This window comes from Anas acuta, chromosome 3 (assembly GCF_963932015.1).
Source record: "Anas acuta chromosome 3, bAnaAcu1.1, whole genome shotgun sequence".
In the NCBI taxonomy this organism is placed as follows: domain Eukaryota; kingdom Metazoa; phylum Chordata; class Aves; order Anseriformes; family Anatidae; genus Anas; species Anas acuta.
Window position 1 is genome coordinate 37,924,286 of NC_088981.1, and position 26,198 is coordinate 37,950,483.

General features: G+C 46.9%; 1 protein-coding gene and 1 long non-coding RNA gene across 2 annotated transcripts; one reads left to right on the forward strand and one right to left on the reverse strand.

Annotated features, from left to right (window-relative positions):
* Positions 1 to 500: 500 nt before the first annotated feature.
* On the reverse strand, positions 501 to 22,258 carry LOC137853857 (uncharacterized). The gene is made up of 4 exons (XR_011094775.1): positions 22,119 to 22,258; positions 17,039 to 19,667; positions 13,625 to 13,742; positions 501 to 1,640 (listed from the first exon to the last, which is right to left on the reverse strand). It is a non-coding gene; the product is annotated as an uncharacterized lncRNA (long non-coding RNA).
* SIX2 (SIX homeobox 2) lies at positions 21,841 to 26,031 on the forward strand. Its single transcript, XM_068676669.1, has 2 exons — positions 21,841 to 22,679; positions 24,839 to 26,031. The coding sequence occupies exons 1-2, from the start codon at positions 22,120 to 22,122 to the stop codon at positions 25,140 to 25,142; spliced, it is 864 nt and encodes a 287-aa protein (XP_068532770.1). The 5' UTR covers positions 21,841 to 22,119; the 3' UTR covers positions 25,143 to 26,031.
* Positions 26,032 to 26,198: the final 167 nt, after the last annotated feature.

Consider the following 26,198-nt stretch of genomic DNA (forward strand, 5'->3'; position numbering starts at 1 on the left):
TCTCTCTGGTACACAAATAAACCCCATGTCTCTGCCCTCAAAGCCTCTTCAGCAGGACAGGAACTGGCCCCAGACCAAGGACCTGCCTGCCCCAACCCCACGTGTGGTGAGAATCTGGAGCAGACACTGAGCTCTCCTTCACTGTTGGGTCTGATCCTGGCAGTACACTCACAGACCTCAGCGACCTCCAGACTGTTCTTTTTGCATCACTAAGTGAACTCTGAGGTAGAGTTTTGGCAAAGCAAAAATACCTGTTACGAATGAATATCTCCTCATGGGAGAACAGACAACATTTTGAAAGGAAAATTTCATGTTTTTTGTTGAAAATACGTGCAAGACTTCTACAGTACTTCACCTGAGGGACAGTCAAGTACTGTCAGTGTGAGTTTGTGGAGCAATAGAAAAAAAAACGTGCTCCCCAGAAGTCCAAAACACTCTTTGCTTTTTCTCAGTCCTTCTGCAGAGCCACGTGAGGCTGTGGAGGCTGGTATTGCCTGGGAGGGAAAAGAAAGATACGTGAACTGAGAAAAATTGTCAGGTTTTGGTCAGCTGCCTGCTGGCTTCCTTTCAATAGACTCATCAAATTCACAGCTTTTCTACAGAACATTTAGTTTCCATGAGCGAGCCTTTTCTACTGGAAAGTTTCCAAAATGATTGACCTGACACTGCTCATGCTTATCTTTAAATAAACTGCAGAATCTGTTTTTCACAATGGCTGAGTTAATCCATTCAGAAATGCTAATGCCAATGAATATATATCTACAGAACAGCAAAGTTATGATCGAGATTTTGAACTCTCATAATTCAAAGAAAATATGAAACAGGTTTTTGATTTCATCCTCCATGGGTATAAGATGTGAGTATGAAATATTGCTCCAAGCTCTGCTCCAAGCCATTCAAAGTCCAGTGTTTGCTCTTAGGATTTGGTTTGAACTCTTATCTACAACTTTTTCAGTATTAACTATGTTCAGATTTTTTGCATGAGGTTGGGATACATAGCAAATAGGTAATCATGTTCCCTCTGCAATACACATCTGAAACCTCAGCTCTAATCTCAGTCCAAGTTTCTGAGGATGCTACTGATATTACAATTATCAGAAAAACATATTTACTTGCTATTTAAATGATCACCATGAAATCTCAAGAGAAATGGCTATGGAACTTTCAATTTTTTGTCATTGCTTGCCTCAATTTCTTGTGTACATCCATAGCAAGGTTTCACTGTAATTGAAAGATCCATATATAATAACAAGTTAATACATAAAGTTCCCAGGTGCATATCTAGAGCATCAATGACGGGAATGTAAAATTACAGTAAGGGATGGGAAAAGTGAGAAGACAGTTGCCTTTCCAACACAGAGTATCATTTTCTTTTCCCTCCTTCACTGGCAGCCTTCAGCATTTCTCCACATGCAACATCTAATTGAAAAGAAACCAAAAATAATATGCATTGTATCACAGTAGCCTGTGTTCCTCAACTCTGTTATGTTCATAACACAAGTAAAAGTTTGCACTTTTAGTTTGGAACCCTAATTCTAAAACAAGATCCTAAGGTACCCCAGAATATCCTGTCTTCATCTTGCCTTACTTACCTTTCTGAAAATCCACTGTTTGCTTCCACTTGGGCAAATCTGACCCTTCTGGGGGGAAAAAAAATAAAATGGTGTAATTTACTTTTCAAGCAAAACTATTTTCTGGTAAATGTTCGAAGTATTTTCTTAAGAAATGGCCAATTTGAATTAGAAACTGGCATTTTCTTTGTTTGTCTGGGAGATGCATCTTGAATTATAGTGTCCTGAAACAAAATGAAATGGGAATTATTACATATTCAGGGATTATATTTGTTCTGGCATTCTTTGCTGTCCACATGTTCACATCAGGATAATTTTTCCTATTTCTGCATTGCCATATATTTGGCAGGTAAGGAAATATAAATAGTAGCATAGTTAATCAATCCAATCCTGTTGGAGAGGAACTGAAGGGAGACCTTTGTTGTTGTGTAAATCTAGCTGTGACAGAAAACCCTATGCCTCTCTTTGCCAATAAGAATTGGTTGGAAATTGAGTGAATTGGGAAATAATAGCTATAAATATGCTCATGAGTTACTGGCTTGATCCCACAAAGCATTTTCATTAACATCCAAACTTAGAAAGTGATTGAAGTTCAGGCACAAACTTAAAATGAAGCATATGATTAAATGCATATTCTCTTTGGGAGGCATTAATAAAAGTCTGCTTTTTTCAATATTGTGCCTGTTATGCTGCCAGGGGAGCTTATGCTCAGAAACAAGGGGACAGAGAGCTTTCTGTAAGGCAAGAGATTTACTTCACCTTTATCTGCAGTAAAGATCATGGAGATATAAGATGGCTACCTTCTGCAGATGGAAATAATGGATCTGCCTCTTATCTACCATTCCAAGTTCATGCAATTGAGGACTATAGATCATTTCTCTTACTGCTTTTTCCCTCCACTCAGTGCTGCCAGAAAAGTGTGATAACTCATTGTAACCTATACTTCAGGCAGCTATCAGATCAACAACACTGATCAGGTGATTACAAGTACTGGAAAGTAATGTGATGTCTTGCAGAATGTATATCTCCGCTTCTCTTGGAAGTAAATATTTGTGTGTGTAGAAGTGATCTTGGAGCATACCCTGACTATAGCTATGGATCAGTTTCTCTTTCTCATGATCACACATCATTTGGCTCCCATTCAAGGAGTTTTGAGTGGTGGGGATGTAAGTTTGCATTTCTGTATGGTAAACTTCTCTAAGGTCTACCTAAGAGGTGGGGAATGATCCTGAAAGGATTCAGAAAGCTCTCAGCATCTGAGGCAAGGGCATAGAGTACTTCTGTAGCATGAAAAACAAAACAAAACAAAATCTCCCAAAGGGGCTATGATCACCATATATTGTCCAGTACAGCAAGTTTTGGCCCACTGTCCAAGACAGCTCTGCAACCCCAGCCACATTTCTTTTTACTCTGAGCCTCTTCTTCTGTTCTTCTGGCACTGAGAATCTGACACCACCACTATTTTCTAAGTGGCACTATGAAATACATTAAGAGCCAAGGGGAAGCCAGGGTAACTGTTGCTGTTTAGTAAGTGTTGTCAGTGTTCAAGAGAGGTTTGGATAATGCCCTTAAATGACATGCTTCAGCTTTTGGTTAGCCGTGGAGTAGCCAGGCAGTTGGACTCAGTGAGATCAGATCCTTTCTAACTGAACTAGTCTATGCTATGCCTCACCACATCAAGCCATGCCACGCGATGACACACAATGCCACACTATTCTATTCTACTCTATTCTGTTCTGTTCTGTTCTGTTCTGTTCTATTCTATTCTATTCTATTCTATTCTATTCTATTCTATTCTATTCTATTCTATTCTATTCAATATCTGATTTATTAATTTAAGAACTCGTCAGCATGTTACAGGTTTCATGAATGTTTGACTCTTTGTGTGTGTATGTATGTGTTGGATGGAAAATACAATAGCTTAGACATGGAGTGTGGGTAGATGTGGGACTTTGTATCTCTGTGACATCTTGACCAGTCTTGGCAAGCAGTTTTTGCCATTTCTATACTTTAAATGTACTTGAAATACAGTGAGAACCTAGTGAAAAATAATGGAAAAATAAAATGTTGGGGGAAAGAAGGGCTGCATTAAAATAAAAATGCTAATACTAGAAAATATTAGATCTCCATCAGCATTCTTAGATTGCATTTTTTTCATATGAATAAATCAAAATATTGCTCTGGGACTTGAAAAAGTCTTCAGAGTGTAATACATTAAAAGACTATGACTGTAATAAACTAACAAATTTTACTTGACTTTCACCTCTCTGCAGTGATGGAATTAGTAGCCAATACATAATCCATCTTTTTCCCATTCATCTCTTACCCCAAAAGTCTCAGAAACAGGAACCATCTGGCCCATTTTTAGAAGAAGTGTAGGTGGAGCAGAGGTTCTGAGCACTTCAGTATCCTGTAACAGTCCTTGCCACAGCTGTCGCACTTGCAGTGTTCGTGCATTTTATTTAGTGAAGCATAGGCAGCAGGAGCTTGGAAGGCTTTTTCTTTGAGGCTGTGGTTATCATGCTCTGAGCTGAATCTGCTTAAAACATGATTGTGCAACATAGTTCTAGTTGTGTTTTAATTCCACCCAGAGTCATAACACTGTTAGGGAAAAAAAAAAAAAAAAAAAAAAAAAACAGCTAAGCAGTTTTTAAAAATTAGGCTTCAAATTCTGCTATTCATTCATCATAAATATATCATTATTCAATGGAGTCATTATTGGACAAGGTAAATTGGAGTGCCTTAATCATGTTTTTCTATGACTTAACTTGTGTCTTTTTTTTTTTTCAGTGTTTGTTTTGAGGATAATTGCAACCCCTTGGCACGTTTGTACCCCTGAGTTATTGATACATATTCTTAAGCCAGAAGAGCAGAGTTTAGCTCAGGAAATACTTAGTGAGACTACTTGTCAGAGAGGATTTTAAGCAAAAAGCTCAGAGCAATTTTGTTGCTTCATACAAGTTTAAAATCTTTACAGACATAGATGTTTAATTAATGAAATCTACACAACCCATGGCCAAGTGAGCAATAAGCTGTCAGTAAATTATCCCCAGCAGATGGAAGGAAAAAAGTCCTGCTGTTATTGGAAGGGTGTTGAAGAGCATGTAAGAAGTGAATATTTGCTTTTCCAATATACCTCTAGAGTACAGATTAACAACTAGTCAAATTCCATGTTCTTAGTCTCTCAAATAGTCTGGGGTGCCTGGCTAACAACGTGGCTGCAAGAAACAGTAACTAATGTTTTAGACTCATCTTGGGAAGCCTAAATTTCCTGTATACCATTACACAGAATAAGGTGCCTAAACACCTTTAAAAATATTGTATTACAGGACAGACATATATTTTGCTAAGGAAGTTCATTGCCATCATGTACTTCTGTACACTATAAGTGTAACCCAGATCATGGGTGGGTGGAGGAGGCACACCATTACCCTTGCTGGGGCTCTGCTGTTCCTCATACTCCACCATAGAAAGACAGACTTTTTATCTTCATGACAGACTGAGAATGGGGTTGTAAAGGGTGTAGCACAATTTTGCTTTCTGCCTGTAAGCTTCAGCAATTGGTTGCAACAAAAATGTAAAACAGTCTTATTTTGCATGATTAAATGAAGATTGACGCTAGATCAAGTTATTTGTTGAAAGTCTGTGATTTCACATAACTGACTATAGTTTTGAAGCTAACAGTATTGTGCCCATAAATTACTTAGAAACACTTCTGTATTAACATGGAGCAGCCTTTGAAAAGCTACATGCTGAATACCCATTAGCTACATTTATGAACTTTGACACCATCATTTGCCAAATGATATTAATCTTTTAAGTCACCACAGCATATACAAATATTGGAATAGTTTGGGTTTTTTAATTTCTTAATCCTGAGAGATTTCAGGGATCATTCAAAACATTGATGGAAGTTTTTGAAGATGAATCATGTGCAAATATAAGGACAGATAGACAGCTACTCCATGTCTGGTGCCAGCAAAAGTTCCCTGTCACATCCCAACCATCATGTTACAGACTTAAACCCATCAAACCCTACTAGTAAGAAAGGTCCATGGTCACTTTGGGCCAGACTGTACACCTCCGGCAGACTGGGAACCTGGAGCACTCCCTTCAATAGGTACAGAATCAGTCCCTAGACCTGCTGCCAACAAATCTGGATGCTATTTTAGCAGATACCTGGTGCTTCTTGAGACACAACCAGGTTCACTGACCACCAGTTCTTTCAAATTATGTTTGCATGTATCTCCACATAAGAAAGACTTGGAACCTAAAAACTGCCCTAAAGCAGTCAGGCTGTTAGAAAGATTGGTTCTAAATATCCAGTATCAAGTTTTGGTTATTGTTAGTCTAGAGTGACACGAGCTTGTGCAGCTTGTGAAAAATAAAAGGGTCCTACAGTGTTAACTATCTCCAGAACCCCAGCAAAAAGAATCTTTGCTACTGTTGTCTTTCTGTATGAGCTTTATTCCTAACATGGTTTGCACTGCACTTCACAAGCTTTGCTAGCACTTTGAAACATCATTTGTATGAGAAATACCAGACCTGGCAATGTGGTGATATAATACACTAATAAAGCAAATTCTGTGCAATATTCAATAGGAAAGAATTCTTATTTTATGAAGAATTTTTATGTAATATATTTTTCTTAAAAGCAAAGAAACTATATCACCAATAATAAATCACTCTAGGCACTCATTAATGACTTTGTTAACCATTTCCACCCTCTCTGTTTCTAAATTATGGAAACAAATTTTGGAGTGCGGTTTGAGGCAGTTGAATGCTCCAGCATTCTGCTGTGAATCCAGAGATTTTTCTTAAACCTCTTGCACTATTTCCAAAAACGTTAGAAATACTTTCATGGCAATGGAATACAAGAGGCTGTCTTTTTCTATAAAATACACACATACACACACATTTTCCTTCCTGATTTTCTTTGCATGTGTCAGTTAGGCAGGAATTCTATAGCACTTAGTAGTTGCTGATGTAGAAATGACTGCCAAATGAATGGTTTATACTGGAATATCTCATTATTTATATAAGTATGCTGCAGTATGGACATTTAATTTAGTTCTCATTCCAAACCCATGACAAGTCACTTTGACACCTTTAAGAAACATTTCACATATGGTAAGATGCAGCATTCAAAATTGTAAAAGGAAAAAAATATATGTGACTCCAATTAAAGCAAAGATTTTTAAACAATCAAAGGAAATACTTCAATTTTGAACTTATGCATCTCAGCCATTTACTCTTTAATAATTTTAATGGTGAATTATTATTTCTGGGAAACAAGGATGGTACAGTAGGCTTGGGTGCTGGCTCTTTTCACTCTCAGAAGACCTAGCGCAAAATTTTGCATACATTAATGGAAATGTGGTTTTTTATATATATGAAAAGTGAAAGCCTTCAAAGGAAGTTCTGATACATTGTGGGGCTGCTGCAGAGCTGAACATGAGGGAATCGAGACACCAAGCGCACGTACTGAGACAGCCAGGTAGGGATTTGGTACTGCACCTGCACTCCTATACCTGTCTCTTACCATCTTGTAGCCTTTCACTTCATGAATAAAAATGTCCTGTTTTATCCCTCACTCCATGCAAATATACCGTTTTAGCTAAAATACATCACTGCCATAAAACATTTGAATTAAATCAAACTACTTGTGTAATGGAGCTGACTGGAAAGTAGCACCAAAGGTTGATTTACAGTGTAGGCTAGGTGTGGAAGTGTTTGGTTTCAAAGCTGACAGTTTATACAGAGCACTTTCTGTACAACGTGTGTGTTTGAGCCATAAAGTCTGGCTTTGGGGAGGCAACTGTCTGGGTACTACCAAGCTTTGGGGTGCAACAGAAGCACTCAATGATTTGTTGTGCTCCTTGACTATGGCTTTGCAACAAAGCAATTATGTCTGGCTACTCAGACAGCAGCAAACAGGCATGCACATGTGGGGAAATACCCTATTTACAGCTAAATGCTTCTTCCAACACACTGTGCCTTGGGGGATTCTCACAAGAACAAGTAAGAGCCTTTCAGCACTTGCCACCAAGATGACAATGCACAGAGGTGCCTGAGTTGTGTAGTTCTTGCCTGAGCCTGCAGTGGCCTGGTCTTGTTGTGCAGGATGGAGGTGGGCTCCAGGATCCACTGGGTTCTGGACATATGTATAAATGCATACGCAGAAAAAAACAGATGTCATAAAATTATCAAAGATAAAGTGAAATTATTTTCTGTCTAGAAATAACTGTATATAGCAAAAAAAAAAAAAAAGTGTTTGATAAAAAGACACTAATTGCCACTAAGACAAAGGCTTAAAAGACGCAGAATACAAGTAGCTTAGGGATTTTTTGTTTGTCTTTGAAAAACTCTTTTGAAGAACAAGGGCTTTTAGCCAACACAAATATCAACATTATCCAGTGTTACCAAAATAAAGATTAAATGCTGACAGTTATATGTTCTGATTTTTTTTAATCCCTGTTCTTCTTTCCTCTACTCCTTTGGATCTGCCCTAACTCCTGTGTGCCCCTACTCTCCAACCTGCTATTCACCCCTCCATTATAACCACAAGTTGCTCCCTTGACCCTAAGTATGAGAATCAAGATTATGTTCCAAGAGCATCTCAGAGGAAAGAAGGGAAAACAATAGCTAGACAGTTTTCCTACTTTTGTGCGTGCATGTGTGTTGTCCTAGAACATATTCTGTGTCCTTTCAAGGGCTGTGCACCCCCTCCTCATACCAACCCTTTGGAGAAGTAGCCATCAGCCCCCTGCAGCACATTGGGTGGCTTTGCAGCACTGTGAACTACAGGAGTATACAGGTGAACTCCAAGACAGCCAGTGGGGTTGTCCAGCTCGGGGCCCCAAATTTTAAAGTCATCTAGAATCTGTAAGAAGGGGAACTGTGCTTTTTGCAAGGAGGCTTATGTGTGTCCTGAGCCAGCTAGTTTGTTACAAAACTGATATTTTAATGGAGTCTGCGAATGTTTGTGCTAAATGGAAAATGAAAGGGGACTACCCCACATTTAATGAAACAAAACACAAGTGAGTCAGTCTTTAAATCTTTCACCAGATAATTTCTCTCTCCTAATGTGCTCTTTCTATCCACTAATTTGACAGTGTGTTCTTTTAAATGTAGGTACCTGATCGATGTCCCTGTGTAAGTTCATCTGGCTGATGAAACAAAACAGCAATACCTAATGACAATGTTTGGCACGGGCACAAAAACAATCAGTCTCTACCATTTATCTTGAGATTGCATGCAAAGTACTCTGAAATAAAAACATACTACATCTCTTCTATTTTTTGATGTTGAAAGATTTAAAAAGTGTAATCCACATTAAGCTTCTACATTTCACCAGCCAAGTCTGACTGAAAAGTGTGTGCTTTTAGATGGTAACGGCACTATTCGTTGTTGCTTCTAACTTTGCAACTGTGTTTTTTTTTTCCCTGCTCTTCCTTATGGAATTCCTGAAAGTGATTTGCCAAATCATATGTGACATTTAATTCATATAACATTCTTTTTCTCCTTTTTCTTAAGTGAAGCTATTAAGTTAAAACTTGAAACGGAATCTCATGCGTTCACCTTGAATGATGAAAAATAAACCACAAAACAGAGATCTGAGCAAAGTTATAAATGGGCATTTGAGAAATGCTTGGGTTATTCTTAATGTTTCTAAATCAGGCACAATGTTTCCAGTATTTACAACTAAATCTATGTGCTGCATTTAGAGAGCACTTAACAGCTAATGATACACATTTTCAGTATTTAGTCAATCACAAACAATTATATATTTATGTCTTCAAACTTTGTTCCTATCAGTTCCACTGAATATCCATTGAAAAATAAACTGAATATCCACTGAAAACCAGCAGTGATTTCCATGCCTGGCAGAATCCTACTGGACAAGATTTTGAACTGACTTTTACTAAAACCACCTTCAGAATACAGCATCAGTTGATACATTGCCCTGCTTGTTCTATTTACAACTTAAAGGTTTCCAGTAGTTACTAGGCAGGTTGCTTAATCTCTAGAACCTTCTTCCCACCAAGCACATCATCTACCCAAGCCTATCTCCCATGGTCCCTACTGCCCAGCCAAAAGTAAAAAATGCAGTGAACTTTATTTTTTTCATAGAGTTTTAGGACCAATCAGGGGCAGAGGAGAGATAATACATTCATATGCTTGTTTTTAGATTTATTTCAGCGGAGGACCTAGTGGTGTGAAGGAGTGTCTCATGCTGAACAGTTTTCTCTTTGCTCTGGTACACTGGAGAGAACAACATTGCAGTCCCGAGTAAATATATTAAGGATTATAGAGACTCTGAGCTAGACACATGGTCGACTTTCTTCATGTGCTGAATCACCCTTGTCAGGAACTTCTTTAGAGACCTAATATGGCAATCTGTCATTCACAGAAAGGAGCACGTGGAGTGTAAAATGCTGTTACTGGAATTTATCAAAAGCAGCTTCCATAATCTGTTACACTGTAAAAATGTTCACATTTTAGCATGCCAAGGGAGCTCTAGCACTGATACCTTCAACAAATAGGAAGCACATGGTATATTAAGCTTGTTTCCTCTCGAGTCCACAGTTTAGTTTTAGAGAATACATATGAAGAGAAAATCCAGGCATCAGCTGCCCAGGTTAAAAAGGCAAGGCCTTTTCTTGTGTGACTGAAATGGGAAGTCACATAAAGCAAATGGACTTGTCAGCTTTCCTTTGCTCCTTTTTGTTTCTGAGGTTGAACCGCAGTCAGAAGATACCCAGAAAGTAATGTGATCAGTCAGTGATCATCTGTGCATGAAAAATACACGGTGTTGGACTGAAGCAAGCAAAGGGGGATTTCATGAGCAAGGTTGCCTTTCTCTAACAAGAAATCAGTTCAGGTGATCATATTGCTTTGGTCTATCACCCAAACTCATCTGAGCCCTCAGTGAAGGTATTGTAGAAAATCCAATCTGCATTTACATACCTTTCTACCAAACCATTCAATAAACCAGTTGACAATTTATATATATATATATATACTTTACACAAAGATAAAGAACAAGTTATGTATTAACAGACACCTTCCTCCAGTACCTGTTTGCTGGCTCCACAACAAAAGAATGTGTTTTGTAAACTCTACTGCATGTTTCATTGTTTGTCAAAGAAATATATCTGATACAACCATATTCATAACTCTTACTTAGCAAAAATCCCATTAATGTAATGAGAAGACGCAAAGACTAGGCCTTATTTATAAAAAGTTTGAGTAAAGTCCATATATATGTGTTTGTGCATATGTATATTTAATGTATATATGCATACAACATCCATAGGCATACACTAAGAAATTCTTCCTTTTCTTTCCCCTGGCTGATAAGTTAAATGGAAGTTTTGTAAGGAATGATGGCTTGAATTCCTGCAAGTATTAACCCTGAGTTTCAGCTCTGAATTTGCTCTGATATCTTCTGTTGTTCCCTCATTTTAATGTTCATGTTCCTCTTAATTTACTGAGGATATTAGGTGTATCAAGCTGAACAAGACAAGAGTCTACTCACATGTATGTATTTTCTCACTTAAAAAAGAAAACACATATCTGTATTTGCATTTTCTTCCTGTATCTGTTATGAATCTAAGCATTTTAGCACAGGAAATATTGGACAGTCTCACTCAAAAAGTTTCACCCAGCATGCAACTTACTATTCATTATTATTGTTAAATTGCGTGGTTTTATTGTATAGATTGTTATTAAAAGATAGGATTACTCAAGTGCTAACTTCTAATAGAAGTTTGGACAGACGGGGAGGCCAAGGAACCAAGGTCATGCGGTTATTTTGGTTTGCTGTACATGAAATAAGATGGTTCTTCTGATTATTACAGAAATCCATATCCTCCCTTTTGTACACTAATGAAAACTTTTTAGAAGAAAATATTGAGAGATCTGTACATAATACAGATTTCATAAAACTATAAATTCTTGGCACACTAGTTAGGCATATCTAACTTATGTGTGCCTAATCTGTATTTTTACTGGATTTCTCTATCCAAGAGTTCTGCTAGCTGTAGATTACTTCCACACAGAAACACACGCATCTGGGTGTTAGCATCTGTGCAAGATTTGATCAGTTGCATATTTGCCTGTGAATTTTCAGATGTAGGCAAAAAAATCCTATTTCTTGAGGACTATATAAGGAAATAGTTGAAGTCTTAACATGACATCATATTATTCAGCAGCAGAGTATCAACCTGCATCACCACACAGTACACAGTAACAAGTTGTTTATTTAACATATGGCAGGAAAAGTGCCTGCTTCATCAAACTCTACATATAATGATCATCTAAACATTGCTGCTTCTACAGTGCCTTGGAAAAGTTCCCTTTCTGCTCAAAATGATTGAGTGAGGATCACATTATGGGTCTCCAGAGATCAAAATAAGTCTTCTTGAAAGAAGAACGGTGTACATCTGCTTTACTGTTGAAGGTTGCATAATATCAACCATATCTCAACACCTTTTGGCGTCCTGGAAGACTAGCCCAAAGCAAATACACACCAGGAACAAGATCTTGCATTTCTTTGATGCTTTCAGATTACTCTAAGAGACATAGCCAGAGAGATAAACGTTCATCATCTCGTCCCCAAGGAATAGAAACATTTTTTAAGAGTCGTAATTAATAATTAAGTGACTCATGCCTATAACTAAGATGCCTGCCTGACATTGAAGACCAAAGTGACTTTGCATAGTTCTGTAACAGTTCCTCCTCATGAAAATATTACTCTTGCAATATTGTCAAGATTTGTGCTAATCCTAAATGGTCAGTCGGTGTGCCAGGTGCCTAACTGGGAGATGCCCAAGGGAAGTTCTTCAACACCACTGGAAGATTTCAAACTTTTTCTCTTGTAAGCCCCCTTCTACTAGTTCTTTCATGCCAAAACCCCTTTTTCCCCCTACTCTTTCCAGTTCTTCAGAATCCCAGTCCAGAGCTCACCACTGCTCTGGACTGGGATTCAGTGGTGAGCAGAGCTCATCACTGCCTTCCATTAACTTTTGTACACCTGGGATATTTCCCCTATTACTTTTTACGCAAATACAAATTGCACAGATAATGATGACAAATACAAAGCATCTTTAACAGGATGGAAATGGGGTCCATCCATGGTCTCAGATTTCTCTGAGAGGTAGATTACTGAATAAAAATAAAGGCTTTGGTCAGTTGAGTTTGAAACACCTAGACAAATTTCTCGAGAATGTGAAGCAAAGTACAAGCTCTCTAATTACATGAAAATAATTATTGTGTTTTACATTTACATTGCACACTTCTGTCTTGGAGTTGGCCATGGATTAGTGATCCAATAGAGATGTGCAGTTCCTTATTCAGCTAGAGGAAAAAAAATAAAATAAAATAAAAAATAATAAAAAACATGACTGTTGCCTTTAAAAATTAATCTGTGAAAATAAAAATGCTCCTGACTCCTCCCTCCCTGTTTGTAGCTCCTTGCCACAGAGGATTCTGAGGTGACCACAGGCATACTCTTTCTCCTTGAACTTTCCCTAGCTGAAACTTTCCCCCATGATGTAGCCTCCTCATACTTTCTGCAGCTGTAGAGAAAATAGATGTTTTATGGACTGAATTCATCCTCTCCCATCCCTCCAGGAGTCTGTCACCCAGCTGAAGACTTCATCCCATTTAAGGCCAGAGATCACTGCAGCCAGCCTGGGCTGGCCTCCAGCAGTCCCAGGATCATTTGTGCTATCTACAGCCTCCTCTGCTGTCACTGGGACTGTGTTTTCTTCTTTTGTTTTGCAGTCTGTTTATTCTTTTTGCTCTGACCCATTACACTAATGGTTCCATTTCTGTTCTCTCTAGTCAAATGTCTCAAAGAGCAATCTGATGAGTTAGGAGAACCATCTTCAGGCACAGCCCTCTCCTTACTGAATTAATACTGCTTGTTCACCTCTGCCAGCCAGAAGTCTGGCATCCAGTTTGGCATGGAGCACTTTTCCTTCTCTTATGTACATTAAACATGCTTATTACACTCTAGCTTCCACATCATAACTCAAGTAACTCACCCAATTATACCTCTTTACTTTCTTCTCTTGGAAGCTGAAGCTCACTTCTTTACGATGACTATAAGGCCCAGATCCCAGACTTCTTCCATGCATGCCAAATGCTGCTGCCAACCTTCCACTTGAAAATAAACATGAACATAACACCCTCATCCAAAAGTGTATTTGTTTCAGAATGCTGATCAGAGAGGAAAAAAATAAATAAAATTTAAAAAAATAAAATAGAATAAAGAAAAATCCTTTATTCTGTAAAATTCTTCCTGGGCTTTGTCCAGTTTATCTCATGCTCCATTCCTTTCTTCTACCAGATCTCTTACGTGACTGAAACCAACAGGACCTCGTAATTAAGGAAATGTTTATCAAGTTAAATTACTGTGATGTGGTTATTCTACTGTTTAGATTTTTTTTTTAAATGACAATCTCAGTTTTTCCCTGAAGTAAAATTAAACAAATCTTAATTAAAACAGTTAGACATACATAAATACACATAAACATACACATATACATACATATATATATATATATATATACACACTTTAACAAAAATTTTCCTGATTGTTTTCTGGCTGTGGAAGGTAGCAGATATACAAAAATTAAGAGGTAGTTATACAAGAATCCCACGCTTTGCAACTCTCTGTCACTCAGTGAAATCTTTGGCCCTACATTAAGTATCTGGTCTTCCTCTGCAACTCATGGGGAGAATGAAACTACTAGAAATGATTTAAGCACTATTAAACTCTGTTAGAAGAATGAAAAAATAAGGAGTCTGAAGAAGGTGGCACTCAAGAAGTCCCTTCTTGCAATGTTGGTTAAAATGTGTCCCTATTGCTAAGTGAAACATGGCTAGGAACAATTCTCGGGCCCTCAGGCTAGGTCATTTGGTCTTTGAATTCCAAGTAGTGCCTCTGTGGTTCAAAAAATATGTATTATTTCCTTTCAGTTTTTAGTTCTGAGTATTGGGGATAATATAAAGTATGCATTGTAAATTATTCAAGGGATATTTTAATAGCATGAAACACTGTCGAAGTGTGGACTGAGGGCATAGAATGGGACTTGGGACTGCAAAAATTCCTGGGACAGTGTTGGAGGAGTGGAATAGCATGGGATAGAGGGAGCCAAACCAGGTACAATCTAGTGCAGACAGCAGCTTGGTAACAATCGGTAACATGCACAGCACCCCCAGCTACTACTGCAGAGAGATCATGGCCAAAACTGCGCCTGGGAGCATGCTGGCAGCCAAATGTGATGCTCGAGCTCATGCCCCTTCGTGCAGTATGCAGTGCTGGTGTCCACTGCTGCTGGTATCTGATATCTGCTCGGGAGAGGCTGTACAATTACACACCTGACCATGCACAAATGACTAGACTGTTGAAGACAATAGAAAAGGGTATAGCAGCCGAGTAGAAGATTATTTCTTAACCAGCAAGTTATAGAGCCTTAGCCTTTCCTGCTTTAGTAGCTTAACTGCCTGAAAACAAATCCAGAATTTACTGGACTGGCCTTTTCTGCATATTAAATAATCAACAAAGTCAATATCAGACTAGTCTTAAAGTCTCTGTTTAGAACAAAGATAAAATTGATGAGAAAAAAAAAAAAAAAAAAAAATGGAATGAAATGGGACACCAGGTCTGTTTAAATTGCATAAATTTTCTGGGAATTAAAAGGTCCGTGGTGCACTTGAACTGATTCAAGAACCTATGAAATAAAGGAGAGAAGATATCAAAGGGCAGAGGCAAAATTAATCCAGGAAAGAGGAGGCTTAACCAATTCAAGAGGAAAATACAGAACATTTTCACAAGTTCGGAAGTAGCAAATTTTCCACTGGAAAGTGGATCAGCTTTAAACTGCAGTTAAATTATCTAAACTGTCTAACTTTCCACAAAGCTTTTCCCTGTAGTTTTGATCTGTGTACAAAGCTTCTGAGAGAACTGCAAGACATGACAAACAAGCTAAATTGCATTTCCTAAATTCTGTAAATAATGCAATGTTGTTACTCCTTACAAAATTTTGGGAAGTTAAAACAAATTGAATGCATTGCGACATTTTATGAAATGTCACAATACATATTAATTCATATTATACGTATTTAAATTCAAGTTCAAATTATACATATTAATTCTCCTGGTTTTAATTGATAGAGTCTTGCTTGGTTTTATTTATCCACAACGGCAAATTATATAAATTATTTAAAACGGGAAAGAAATCCCCAGTGAAAACAGATTTCGGATAAGTCAGTTAGTGTTCTTTGACACTTATATATGCGTGTGCATTACTTGCTATCTCTACCTTACATTTCAGCTTGTCCTAGTGCTGCAGTATCTGACCAGTAGGTGTGTTTATGGGCACACGGCTCAGTAGACTGCGGAAGAACTCACGTAAGGTCTTCCTGCGGGGAAAATAAAATCCCACAGGTCCATAAATCCTGCTTACTCCCCGATCCTTGCCGAGGATACCTGTGTCGAGGGGCAACTGTAAGGTGGGAATGGTAGATGCTCTGGGGACTGCTCGTCTCGTTTTTGCCGTGCGAGGGATGCAGGAGAGGGTGGGACCCCCTGGGACCTCTTGGGACCGCTGTGCTCGGGGTGGGGGGACACCAGCCCGTGGTGGGGCAGGGCAGGAGGAAAAGACCACGGAGGATTTCTGGCCGTGGCCACGACGTGCGTGAGCCACCTGGGGGACGGCGCGGGGGCGGTTTTAGGCTCCTGCAGCCGCTCGTCCGGAAGCCGGCGGGACAGCAAGGACGAAGCCCTGCTTCCTCTCGGCAGCGCTGGGAGCTGAGCCTTAGAGCCCTCTAGTGAGATTTCTAGGAGCGAATCTCCCCCTCCGGCCCTCCGGGGCCGGCCTCGACGCCGCCCGGGTTCGGGGGGCCGGTTTGCCTCGGGAGCCGAAAATCCGAGTGGCGCGGCAGGAGGCGGCTCGGGGGCTGTTTCCCTCGGGGCGACGCTCTCTCGGCGCCCCGAACCCCGTCCAGAAATTCACCGACACCCCACCCCTAAGACCCTGAGGTCCCCCAGCCCGAGGGCGGGGGTCGCACGGCCACCAAGCAGGAGACGGGCACGGCCAAGGCCCTGAAGATGTCAGCTGCCTGGGGAGGGAGGGGAGAAGGAGAGGAAGGGCGGCCTGTTCCTAAAAATACTCTCCGGTTACATCCCCGTGAGCCAGGGATGGAGATGGTAACAAAAATGCCTTGAATCAGTAGGAGCAGTGAACAATCTTCGTGCTTTTCCTCATCATCTTGGAATAATCAGTGGAATTAACTGAGGTCGAGGAAACAGGCTCTTGGGTTAGTTGTGGGAGGCTGTGAGAATAGGGGGCAGCCATTAAAAGAAACCTGATCGCTATTCATCAACTCGGAAGAGGGGAAAGGAGGAGGAAAAAAAAAAATAAAAGACCTTCGTGGCTCGAGCTCATACCAACCTGGTCTATCTCTGATCAAGAAGATCCCTGGAAACAAGAAGTTTACAAATATTGTCAAATTGATGCTTGTAGTGTGATTTAAGTTGTCAATCCTGCAGAAGCCCACCAGAACTTTGGACGCAGTGCCCTGCATTTCTGGCTAGTTATTGCCAATCCCCTAAGGCGGAAAGCTCCCTCTCCTTATTTTAACCATATGTGCCTTTTGTTGTTGTTGTTGTCTTGTCTGTAAAGCTCTCCGCTCAGTCCTCCCGTGCCGCGGAGCATCCGAGGTGCAGCCCGCAGCCGGCACCGGGGCGGGGGCTGGCTGGGCTCCGGCAGCCCCCCGACGGGTGTCCCACTGCCGCGGGACGGGAGCCTGGCTGTGGGACGGGGGGAGAACCCCAAATCAATGTTGGTGCTGGGGGTGAGGGTGAAGGAAGCGAAAAAAACCCTGAACCCCGATCCCGAGATCGAGAATGGGCCATGAGAAGGTAGTGGGGCGGCGGGGGGGCGGCTGTAGGGTTTGTGGGGAGCACGGAAGGCTGCAGAGCCTTGAGAGGGGGCACGGAGCCTCAAGATCCCTCGAGACCCCCTCGGAGAGCCCTCCGAAGCCGTTCATCTTCCTGAAAAATGCGCAGCCGCTGCTCGGGGCCCCCTGCCCGGGCACCCCGGCGCCCCCGCCCCGCCCGGCCCCTCTCTTAGCATAATCGAGTTACCCGCTACATAGCTGGCATCCTCGGCGGCTCCCCCCGAGGAACAGCGCGCAGCTCGCTGCAAAAAGCTTCCAGTTCTTCCTCTCGCCCCAAATCACGGAACAACAAGCTATTGTTGTTTGTCTTAATTTCGTTATTCGCGGTGATCCCGGTCATGTTTTCATTTTCGGTCGGGGCAGGATCTCGGGCTCTCTACGTGCCATCTGCGATGGGCTAGAGCCCGTTTTGTTTTGAAACAAAACGCAGAATTCAATACACGCGGGAATAAAGCGCACAGGGGTGGGGAGGGGGGCTGCAAACTGCCGCCGTGGGGCCCAAAACGTGTGCGATGGGGTTCCCCGGGAAGGGGAGCATGAAAGAGGAGGGGGAACGGACTGGACACGCAGGCCTGGGATCCTGGCGAGGGTCTTTAAGATTTATAAAAAAGATAACAGGAAGAGCAGGTTAACTGCTGGAGGGTTTCGTCCACGTCAGTCGTCTGGTTTTAAAGGGCAGGCATACTGTGTTCGCCTTCTACCCTCACCCCCACCCCAAAAAGAAAAAAGAAAAAAAAAAAAAAAAAAGAAATAAACGAAAACTTGGAGTTGTTTGTCGCTTTCTCTCCCTACAGCCCCTGCCACGGTAGTGGGCACATGTGGGCAAGACATGAGGATTGCCGGGTTGGCCGTTTGCTTGCTACCAGGGCCGAGAAAAGCGTCCCACCGACACCCTCCGTCTCCCTCCTTCCGTCCCCACGCAGGGAGCTGAGGCCGACGGCAGGATCGTGAGTGTCCTGCGTGTCGTGGGGGCTTGCCATCGCCACAGCCACCGCTCTGCCTCCTGCTTCCCCCGGTGCCCCCCAGGCACAGCCGGAGGCGTTTACGCCTGTGTAAAAGGGATAAACTGCAGGGCATGGGAGGGGGGCACAGGGGCCGCAGTCGGGGGGCCGCGGGGAAGGCTGCAGGCAGGATGCTGGGAGGCTCCGTTTCTGTGTGTCATGGAAGAGGTGCGGGCCCACAGCCTCCCGTGCAGGCTGCTGTCTCGAAGGAGACGGTGGAGACACCGCCGAGAGGGAGATTCTCAGATAACCGCAGCGTTGTCCTGGCACTCATTTATGGACACAAGGCAGTAACGTGCAATTAAAAGTTCCCAGGAAGCGACACGTTCAGCCCCCCCTTCCCTCAGCAAGTCCTCGTCCTGGTTAATAACGGGAGCGTTACGAGAGAAAAAAAACGACTTTTTTATTTTCCTCCTATTTCACAGCCACTTGCGCTGACACTGCCGGTCCCGCACGCTGCCTGGTGCTCGGCAACGACTTCCCGGAGGGGCCAGACCTCTGCTGAGGGTGTCCTGGGGTCAGTCACACCGCTTCCCTGGCCGGCACCGGGATGAACCCGGGGCTCCTGCGCCGGGCACAGCGGGGCCGGGAGCAAGTTTGGGGCAGCCCAGAAAAGCCTTTGGCTGCGGCTGCACGGAGACACCCCTCAAAATGTTCCCGTCGGACGGGGGGCAAATGTTACCAGGCGATTGCTTCTTGCTCTGAAATATAACTGCAGTGAACGAGCTCTTTTGCACATGCCAGAAAAGCTCCTCGCCTGATCGTTTGATTCCCTCGCAACTTGACTCGCCCCGTACCGGGGCTCAGCAGCCGGTATCTGCTCCCTCTTCTAGCACTAATAGGAAGAATTTTCTTGCCCCAAAGTTAAAAGCAGTTACAGAGCACTGGGATCCAGCTGTCCCTAATTTGCAGTCGCTCTGGGAAGCGGCGACACACGCCGCCCGGCCACCGCCGCCCGAAGTGAAAGCGCCTGCGGAGGGGCTTGCGTGTAGGGTCCGTACTCACATTTTAGGGAGCTAAGAAGAGATTTTCTCAGAGCTCCGTCCACGCAACAGGTTTTGACATCTCCTTTCCGGCTAGGGCGAACAGCTGCTCCCATTCAGCCTGCGCCGCTGTGGTTCTGAGACGGAAGGAGAGGAAGCGGAGTCAGGTAGATCCCCGATAAACGTGCAGCGACAGAGCGCGGTAGCACGGAGGCGGGAGGGGAGCCCAGACCTCTGCAGCTCTTTTGTCTTTTGCTACGGCCCCGGCCGCCGAGGGAAGCGGGACGGCGCCGGATTCTCCCTTCCGAAAGTCGCCCGGAGTAAGCACAGAGGTCGGGGATGGGAGAGGGGATCCGTGCTTCCCGGGGGTGGGAGACGGGATCTGTGCTTCCCTCGCCGTGTCTGTTCGGAGGAGCATTTTTGAAGCAGATCCTCTCTCCCACCCCGCGGCCGTCCGCTGCGGCCCCAGCTGCGCCCCATCCTCCGCTGCGGCTGAGCGGGAAGCGCGGAGAGCGGGACGCAATCGTTTCCAAACAAGCACGGGTTGAATCCCGCAGGAATCGGCCAGCGGCAAGGCGTTGAGCGGCCGAGTGCTAATTCTGCTCGGGGGGGAGGGAGACTGGCGCAGGGGGGCTTTACGGACCCGCCACCGACGTTCCCAAATTCGTTTGAAACGAATGCCCTGCAAAGGAAGCCCCGGCTTTGCTCTGCGCCCCCCGGGCGAGCCGAGGCGGGGGCCGCCCGCTTCCCACGGCTTCTGCAAGGCTGCGGAGAGGCTCGCACAGGTAGGCGGGCACCGGGCTTCCGAAACGGGGCTCACCCGAAAAACTCCGCACACGGCCGGTGGGTGCGCACAGGCGCCCCGACGGGCCGGGCTCTGGCCGCGGCGGAGCCGCTGCCCCCCTTCGACTCCGGCTCCCTCGGCCCGGGGGGGGTTCGCCCGCTGCCGCTCGGCCTCGCCAGCCCCGGCCGGCTGCTCCGCAGGGCCCGGGGGCTCCGGAGGGTCGGGCTGCGGGGCGGGGAGCCGCGGCCGGGGCTTCCGAGGCCTCACCGAGCCCCCGAGGCGCAGGGGAGCAGCTGGGGGGCCGTCAGAAAGGTGGGAGCGCACGACGGCAGAGCCGAGCTGGGGAGGCTGCAAAAGGCGTCGGAAGAACTTGCTGGCGGTTGTGTTATTTCTCCCCCAAAACAGAACATTTCGGGCCGTGAAATCAGCCCTGGGGCCACGCACGGCGGCGGGGGGCATCCGAGGGGCTCCCGCCGAGCGCTTTCACTTGGGCTCCCCCCGGCGCCTGCAGCCTGAGGGCACTTCCCGAGGGGGCTGCGCCCGCCCTCGGGCCCCGCAGCCCCCCCGGCCGGCTCTCGCTTCGCCCGCACCGAGGGGACGGGGAAGGATAGAGGGTGACAAGGGGCCGCGCGGTCACGCCGAGTGTCCCCAACTTTTATGCGTGTCCCCCGGGGCGCAGCAGCCCTGCACGGGGCTGGAAGCGGAGCAGGAACCGACGTCGGGATCGGGAGAGGAAAGGCGAGCGGCGGGGCCAGGCGGGCACGGCTCGGGCCCTACCGGCAGCCGGTCCCCGCTCCGGGCAGGTACTGCCGGCGTGTAACGGGATCCCGGGTGGGAACAGGGTCCCTATTGTACGCGGGAGGCCCCTTCCCCAGAAAGCTCGCCGCCAGTTGCTGCTGGGCGCTGGGGAGGGGGCGAGGCAGCGCCTGGAGCAGGGAACTCGCCTCAAGGGCCGGGGCCGGGGGGTTCCCCCCGACGGGACCGGCGGGGGCCCGACGGGGCGGCGGCTCCCCGCTCCCCCGCTGCCGGTGGGTGCCCGCAGCGTCAATCACGGCGGCAATTTCTCCCTCGCTAGCTAATATCTCAGCTCGCAGGGCCGCCTCTGAGTGGATCTGAGCAATCTGTCAAGCCAGCCGGGGAGCCACCTCAAAACAGATCGGGTTACCCCTGATTGACAGCGTCACCATGGCAAATAATTTGACTAAAACTATTGTCTTCTCCTGGCAGTCCCCGGGTCAGATAACCGGACCAATCACAGCGCGGATAATCACTTTTCATGCCAGCTTAGAATAATATTATTAAAAAAAAGGGGGAGAGAGAGAGAGAAAGAAAGGGGGGAAAAACTCCGAGAGGGAGAGGAGAGAGGGAGCGGGGCTTTACCACTATATTATGTGGGATCTTTCGGCGGAGGGGGGTGGGGGGGAAGCAGGGAGATCCCAAACCGGCGGCCGAGGGGGGTGGGGGTGGGAGAGCCGCGGCCGCTGCGAGCGCTGCAGATAGGAGACAAAAGAGGCACAAAGTTCCTCTCGCAACTCGGACTTACAAAAAGGAGGCGGCCGGGGGAAAACGCCCTCCGCGCTCGGGCTCCCGAGGCTTTCTCCTCGCTCCTCGCCTTTTTTAAGCCGCTGCCTCGCCGGGGCCGGGCGCCGCCGATGGCCGCGGCCCCCCGCGCCCGGCCGTGACCCCCGCCAGGCCCCGCCGGGCGCCGCCGCCCCGGGGCCGGCCCCGCATGCCGGGCGCTGCCCGCCGCCCCGCGCCGCTCCCCTCTATGCGGCCGTAGGGTGCGCGGCGGGGCAGGGCTCACCATGTCGATGCTCCCGACTTTTGGCTTCACCCAAGAGCAAGTGGCCTGCGTCTGCGAGGTGCTCCAGCAAGGCGGCAACATCGAGCGGCTGGGGCGGTTCCTCTGGTCCCTCCCTGCGTGCGAGCACCTCCACAAAAACGAGAGCGTCCTGAAGGCCAAGGCCGTGGTGGCCTTCCACCGGGGCAACTTCCGCGAGCTCTACAAGATCCTGGAGAGCCACCAGTTCTCGGCGCACAACCACCCCAAGCTGCAGCAGCTCTGGCTCAAGGCGCACTACATCGAGGCGGAGAAGCTGCGGGGGCGACCCCTAGGGGCGGTGGGCAAGTACCGGGTGCGCCGCAAGTTCCCGCTGCCCCGCTCCATCTGGGACGGCGAGGAGACCAGCTACTGCTTCAAGGAGAAGAGCCGCAGCGTCCTCCGCGAGTGGTACGCCCACAACCCCTACCCGTCCCCCCGCGAGAAGCGGGAGCTGGCCGAGGCCACCGGCCTCACCACCACCCAGGTCAGCAACTGGTTCAAGAACCGCCGGCAGCGGGACCGAGCGGCCGAGGCCAAGGAAAGGTACGGCTTCCCCCGCGCCCGCGGCCCCTCGGCTTCGCTGCTCGCCCCCAGCTCCGTGGAGGCCGCCCCGACGGCGCCCGTGGCCTCCGGGGCGGAGGAGCCGGGAGACAGGCGGGCCGGCGCCGTGGGTGCTCCACGCGTGTCCGGGATGAGCAGAGGGGAAGGAAGCCCCCGGAGAGGCGGTCGGGCCCCTTGACCAGCCGAGGGGTAGCCGGGGGGCGGCGGGGCCCGTGCCGTCGGGGCGCGTCCTTGCGGGCTGCCCGCTGCCGAAAGGGAGCGGCGGGACGAGGGAATAAGGCGAGGGGAGAGCTGCGAAGGGAGCCCCCAAAATGTGCGCCCTGCAGATCGGGCCGCTTACGGGCAGACGGGAAGGGAAGACAACTCTCTGCCCTTGCTCGTGAAATTGCACCTCGGCTTCACCACCCAGCGCGGTGCTCACGCATGCATATTTCTATATAATATCTCCTCATACCGACCGTGGCTCCGAGACTGTGCTTTTCTCGTTAAATTGAGGGAAAGGGCCGTTAATTGCCGGCAGAAGTTAATGCCTGCGTACTCGGGAGTACTTTGCCGTCAGCCGGCCCTGTGCCTTAAAGACGGGCCGAGGAAGCAAAAAGCGTGTCCCAGCTGCGCTGTGCCTCCTTCCCAGCTCGCTCGATCAGCTCGTACGTCCTGCACGGTTAATTAACAGATGATTAGAAATCTCCCACACCTCCGCGCCACGGAGGACACGCCGTTTTGCTTTTCTGCCTATCGAGGTTTGGAATAGGCGAGCGCCTCGGCCGCGCAGCTGTGCAGCCCGGCAGGTTCGGGCTCCGCACAGATTTGCTCCACGCATTTCCCCAAACGGTGCTAGCGCTTTAATTTTCTTTCAAATCCCTGCAAGTGTTGGTTTTACGAGATGTTAGAGATCCTTTTTATTGCTGATAGCAGGGACTCACCTTCGCATATCCAAAGGAAATGAAGGTTACACTTATTCCATATTTTTTTTTTCCCGAGGAATCAAATTTTAAAGGTCTCCAGAGACAAATAAGATTTTTGACATTGAAAAATACACTCAACCTAATATTACACTCCAGGCGTTGGAAAACAGACCGTTCCTGGGATTGCCATTTACTCAAGGAACTCGTTCAAGCAGAGCTTTCTTTTCGATTTTTATTTTTTTGCCGCAATGTGTCTCAAGCCACATCCTGCTGCCCTCACCGAGCAAAAAATGTCGGCACAATGGCCACCCCTTCCCTCGAGCAAATCCTGCGGGATCGGGCCCTTCTGCCATGCAGCGTGTTCAAGGCTTCCGCAGAAGCTTTTGAATCCACTTAAAACGCCTTCAGTATTTCAGGCAGGGCTGTGTCTACAGGGTTGCTACTTCTAAAAGCCGAGTTAACCTTGACAGGACGGTCGCCCCCACCACATCTTACCCCTCTTATTTCGAAAAAAAAAAAAAAAAGTTTTTTCTTTTTTTTTTCTTTTTTTTTTTTTTTTTTTGAATGGTCTTGGCAAACCTCCAGCGATTTCTCGGTGTTTACCCGGGGGTGCCTCCCGGCACACCGTGCCGCCTTGCCCAGCCAGGCAGGCGGCCGGGGCTTGGGGCTCGCCCCGCAGGGAACGGGGCCCCCCCGGGCTGCGCCCTCCGCGCCGGGAACGGCAGCCTGAGTAGGGGAGAGCAGCCAGGGCTCGGGAAATAAGCGAGTTAACTCTGTTTGCTCGCCTTATCTTCCATATCGGGCTATGCTTTGAGCTTGGGGCGGGGGGGGGGGAAATGTCCGGTTACTTAAGCAAAAGGCAGGCTGGTGCTGGGCCGCAGCACGGAGCAATCCTGCGTGCAGCCGCCTCGCCTCGGCCTTGCTTCTCTTCAGCTCGGGGAGCAGTTTTCAAGTGTGAAAGCCTTTTTTTTTTATTTTAATCCCTTCCTCTTCCCTTCCTTCCCCCCTTTCTCCCTCCCCACACCGTGTAAACGCTTTGTGATAGACGGAGGCAGAAAATGACGTGTTGGCAAAGTGACACTTTCCGCCGGGGTAGTGGGAGACTCTTGTTTACAAGCTCGGCGGCCCTTGGCCCTTTGTGCCAGACGAAGAGGCCCGGGAGGTTTGCAGAGTTTGGGAAGCCGCCGGTCCCGCGTCCCCCCGGTGACTTCCCTCCCTCTTTTGTGTTTCCTATAGGGAAAACAACGAGAATTCCAACTCCAACAGCCACAACCCACTCTCGGCGTCAATGAACGGGAATAAGACAGTTTTGGGGAGCTCGGAGGACGAGAAGACGCCGTCAGGGACCCCGGATCACACTTCCTCCAGCCCCGCGCTGCTGCTTAGTTCCAACCCTGGGCTGCAGCCCCTGCACGGCCTGGGCCACCCCCAGGGCCCCAGCGCCATCCCCGTGCCCAGCGCCGACCCCATGCACCACCACAGCTTGCAGGACTCCATCCTCAACCCCATGTCATCCAACCTGGTCGATCTGGGCTCTTAAAACCGTGTACACGCTCCCTCCTTCGCGCCTCCTTTACTCTTACATATTTTTTTCCTTAATCTTACCAGAGACTTTTTGAAAGCGATGACAAACTCCTTAGTGGAAGTGTTGTGTGCCCTTTGGCAGCAGGCTGGCTGCAGGTTTGGAAGGCATTGGACTCAGCTGTGGGCAGTAATGGTGTAAAAAGCCTGGAGGGTTGCTAAAGCTGGTCCCAGGTGGGGACAGGCTGTCGGACAGGGCCTGTGGCTTTCATGCCAGGCCGTAACACGGTGCAGTGGGGCAGCTCCTCCCAGCCTTGATTTCCCAAATCTCTCGGTGGTGTTGCTTGGTCTGCCCGGTCTGTGGGTGAAGAGGCACATTGTAATTTTTTTTTTTGGGGGGTGGGGAGGACGGGGGGGCGCAAGGCCGCTGTTTACATGCCTGTTGGGAAGTTTCGCATCGCTCCCGCTATCCTATTGTAGTTATGTATCTGTGGCAGGTGTACGATGTACAATTTCAACTAAGAATACAAAAGTTGTAGTCAAGTTATAGCAGCGACACGCTCTAGGCAGACTCTGTAACCTTCTTGTAGCTGATGCTATGCAGAGAGGCGGCTTCTATGGCCTTGTCCATGTGGTGCTTTTGCCATTTGCTGGGTGGGAAAGGAAGAGATGGCCCGAGCCCGGTCCCAGCAGAAGGCAGAGTGGGGGGGGGGCAGATGCTGCCCGCGGCGTGCACCGGGGGCAGGAGCGGGCTTTGAGAGAAGAGGAACTGCTGCTTGAGTTTAGACCTAAACGACAGTATCAACCGCAAGTCACCCGACCTTAGTTTTGTTTATTGTTTATATTATGTGAATACATTCTTTGGAAAATATTTCTGCTTTTATTTTATAATAAAATTTAGAAATCTAGCTCGGCGTGCGCTTGCATCACTCGCGGGCGGGATGCGTTTGGGCTCAGCCCGACTGGCAGCAGACCCGCAGGGCTCGGGCAGCTCGGTAGCCCGGTGGCCCCCACGGGTGGTGGCCAACCCCGGAGCTCCCCCGGTCCGGGGCTCTCCCCCAGCCCGCCGCCTCAC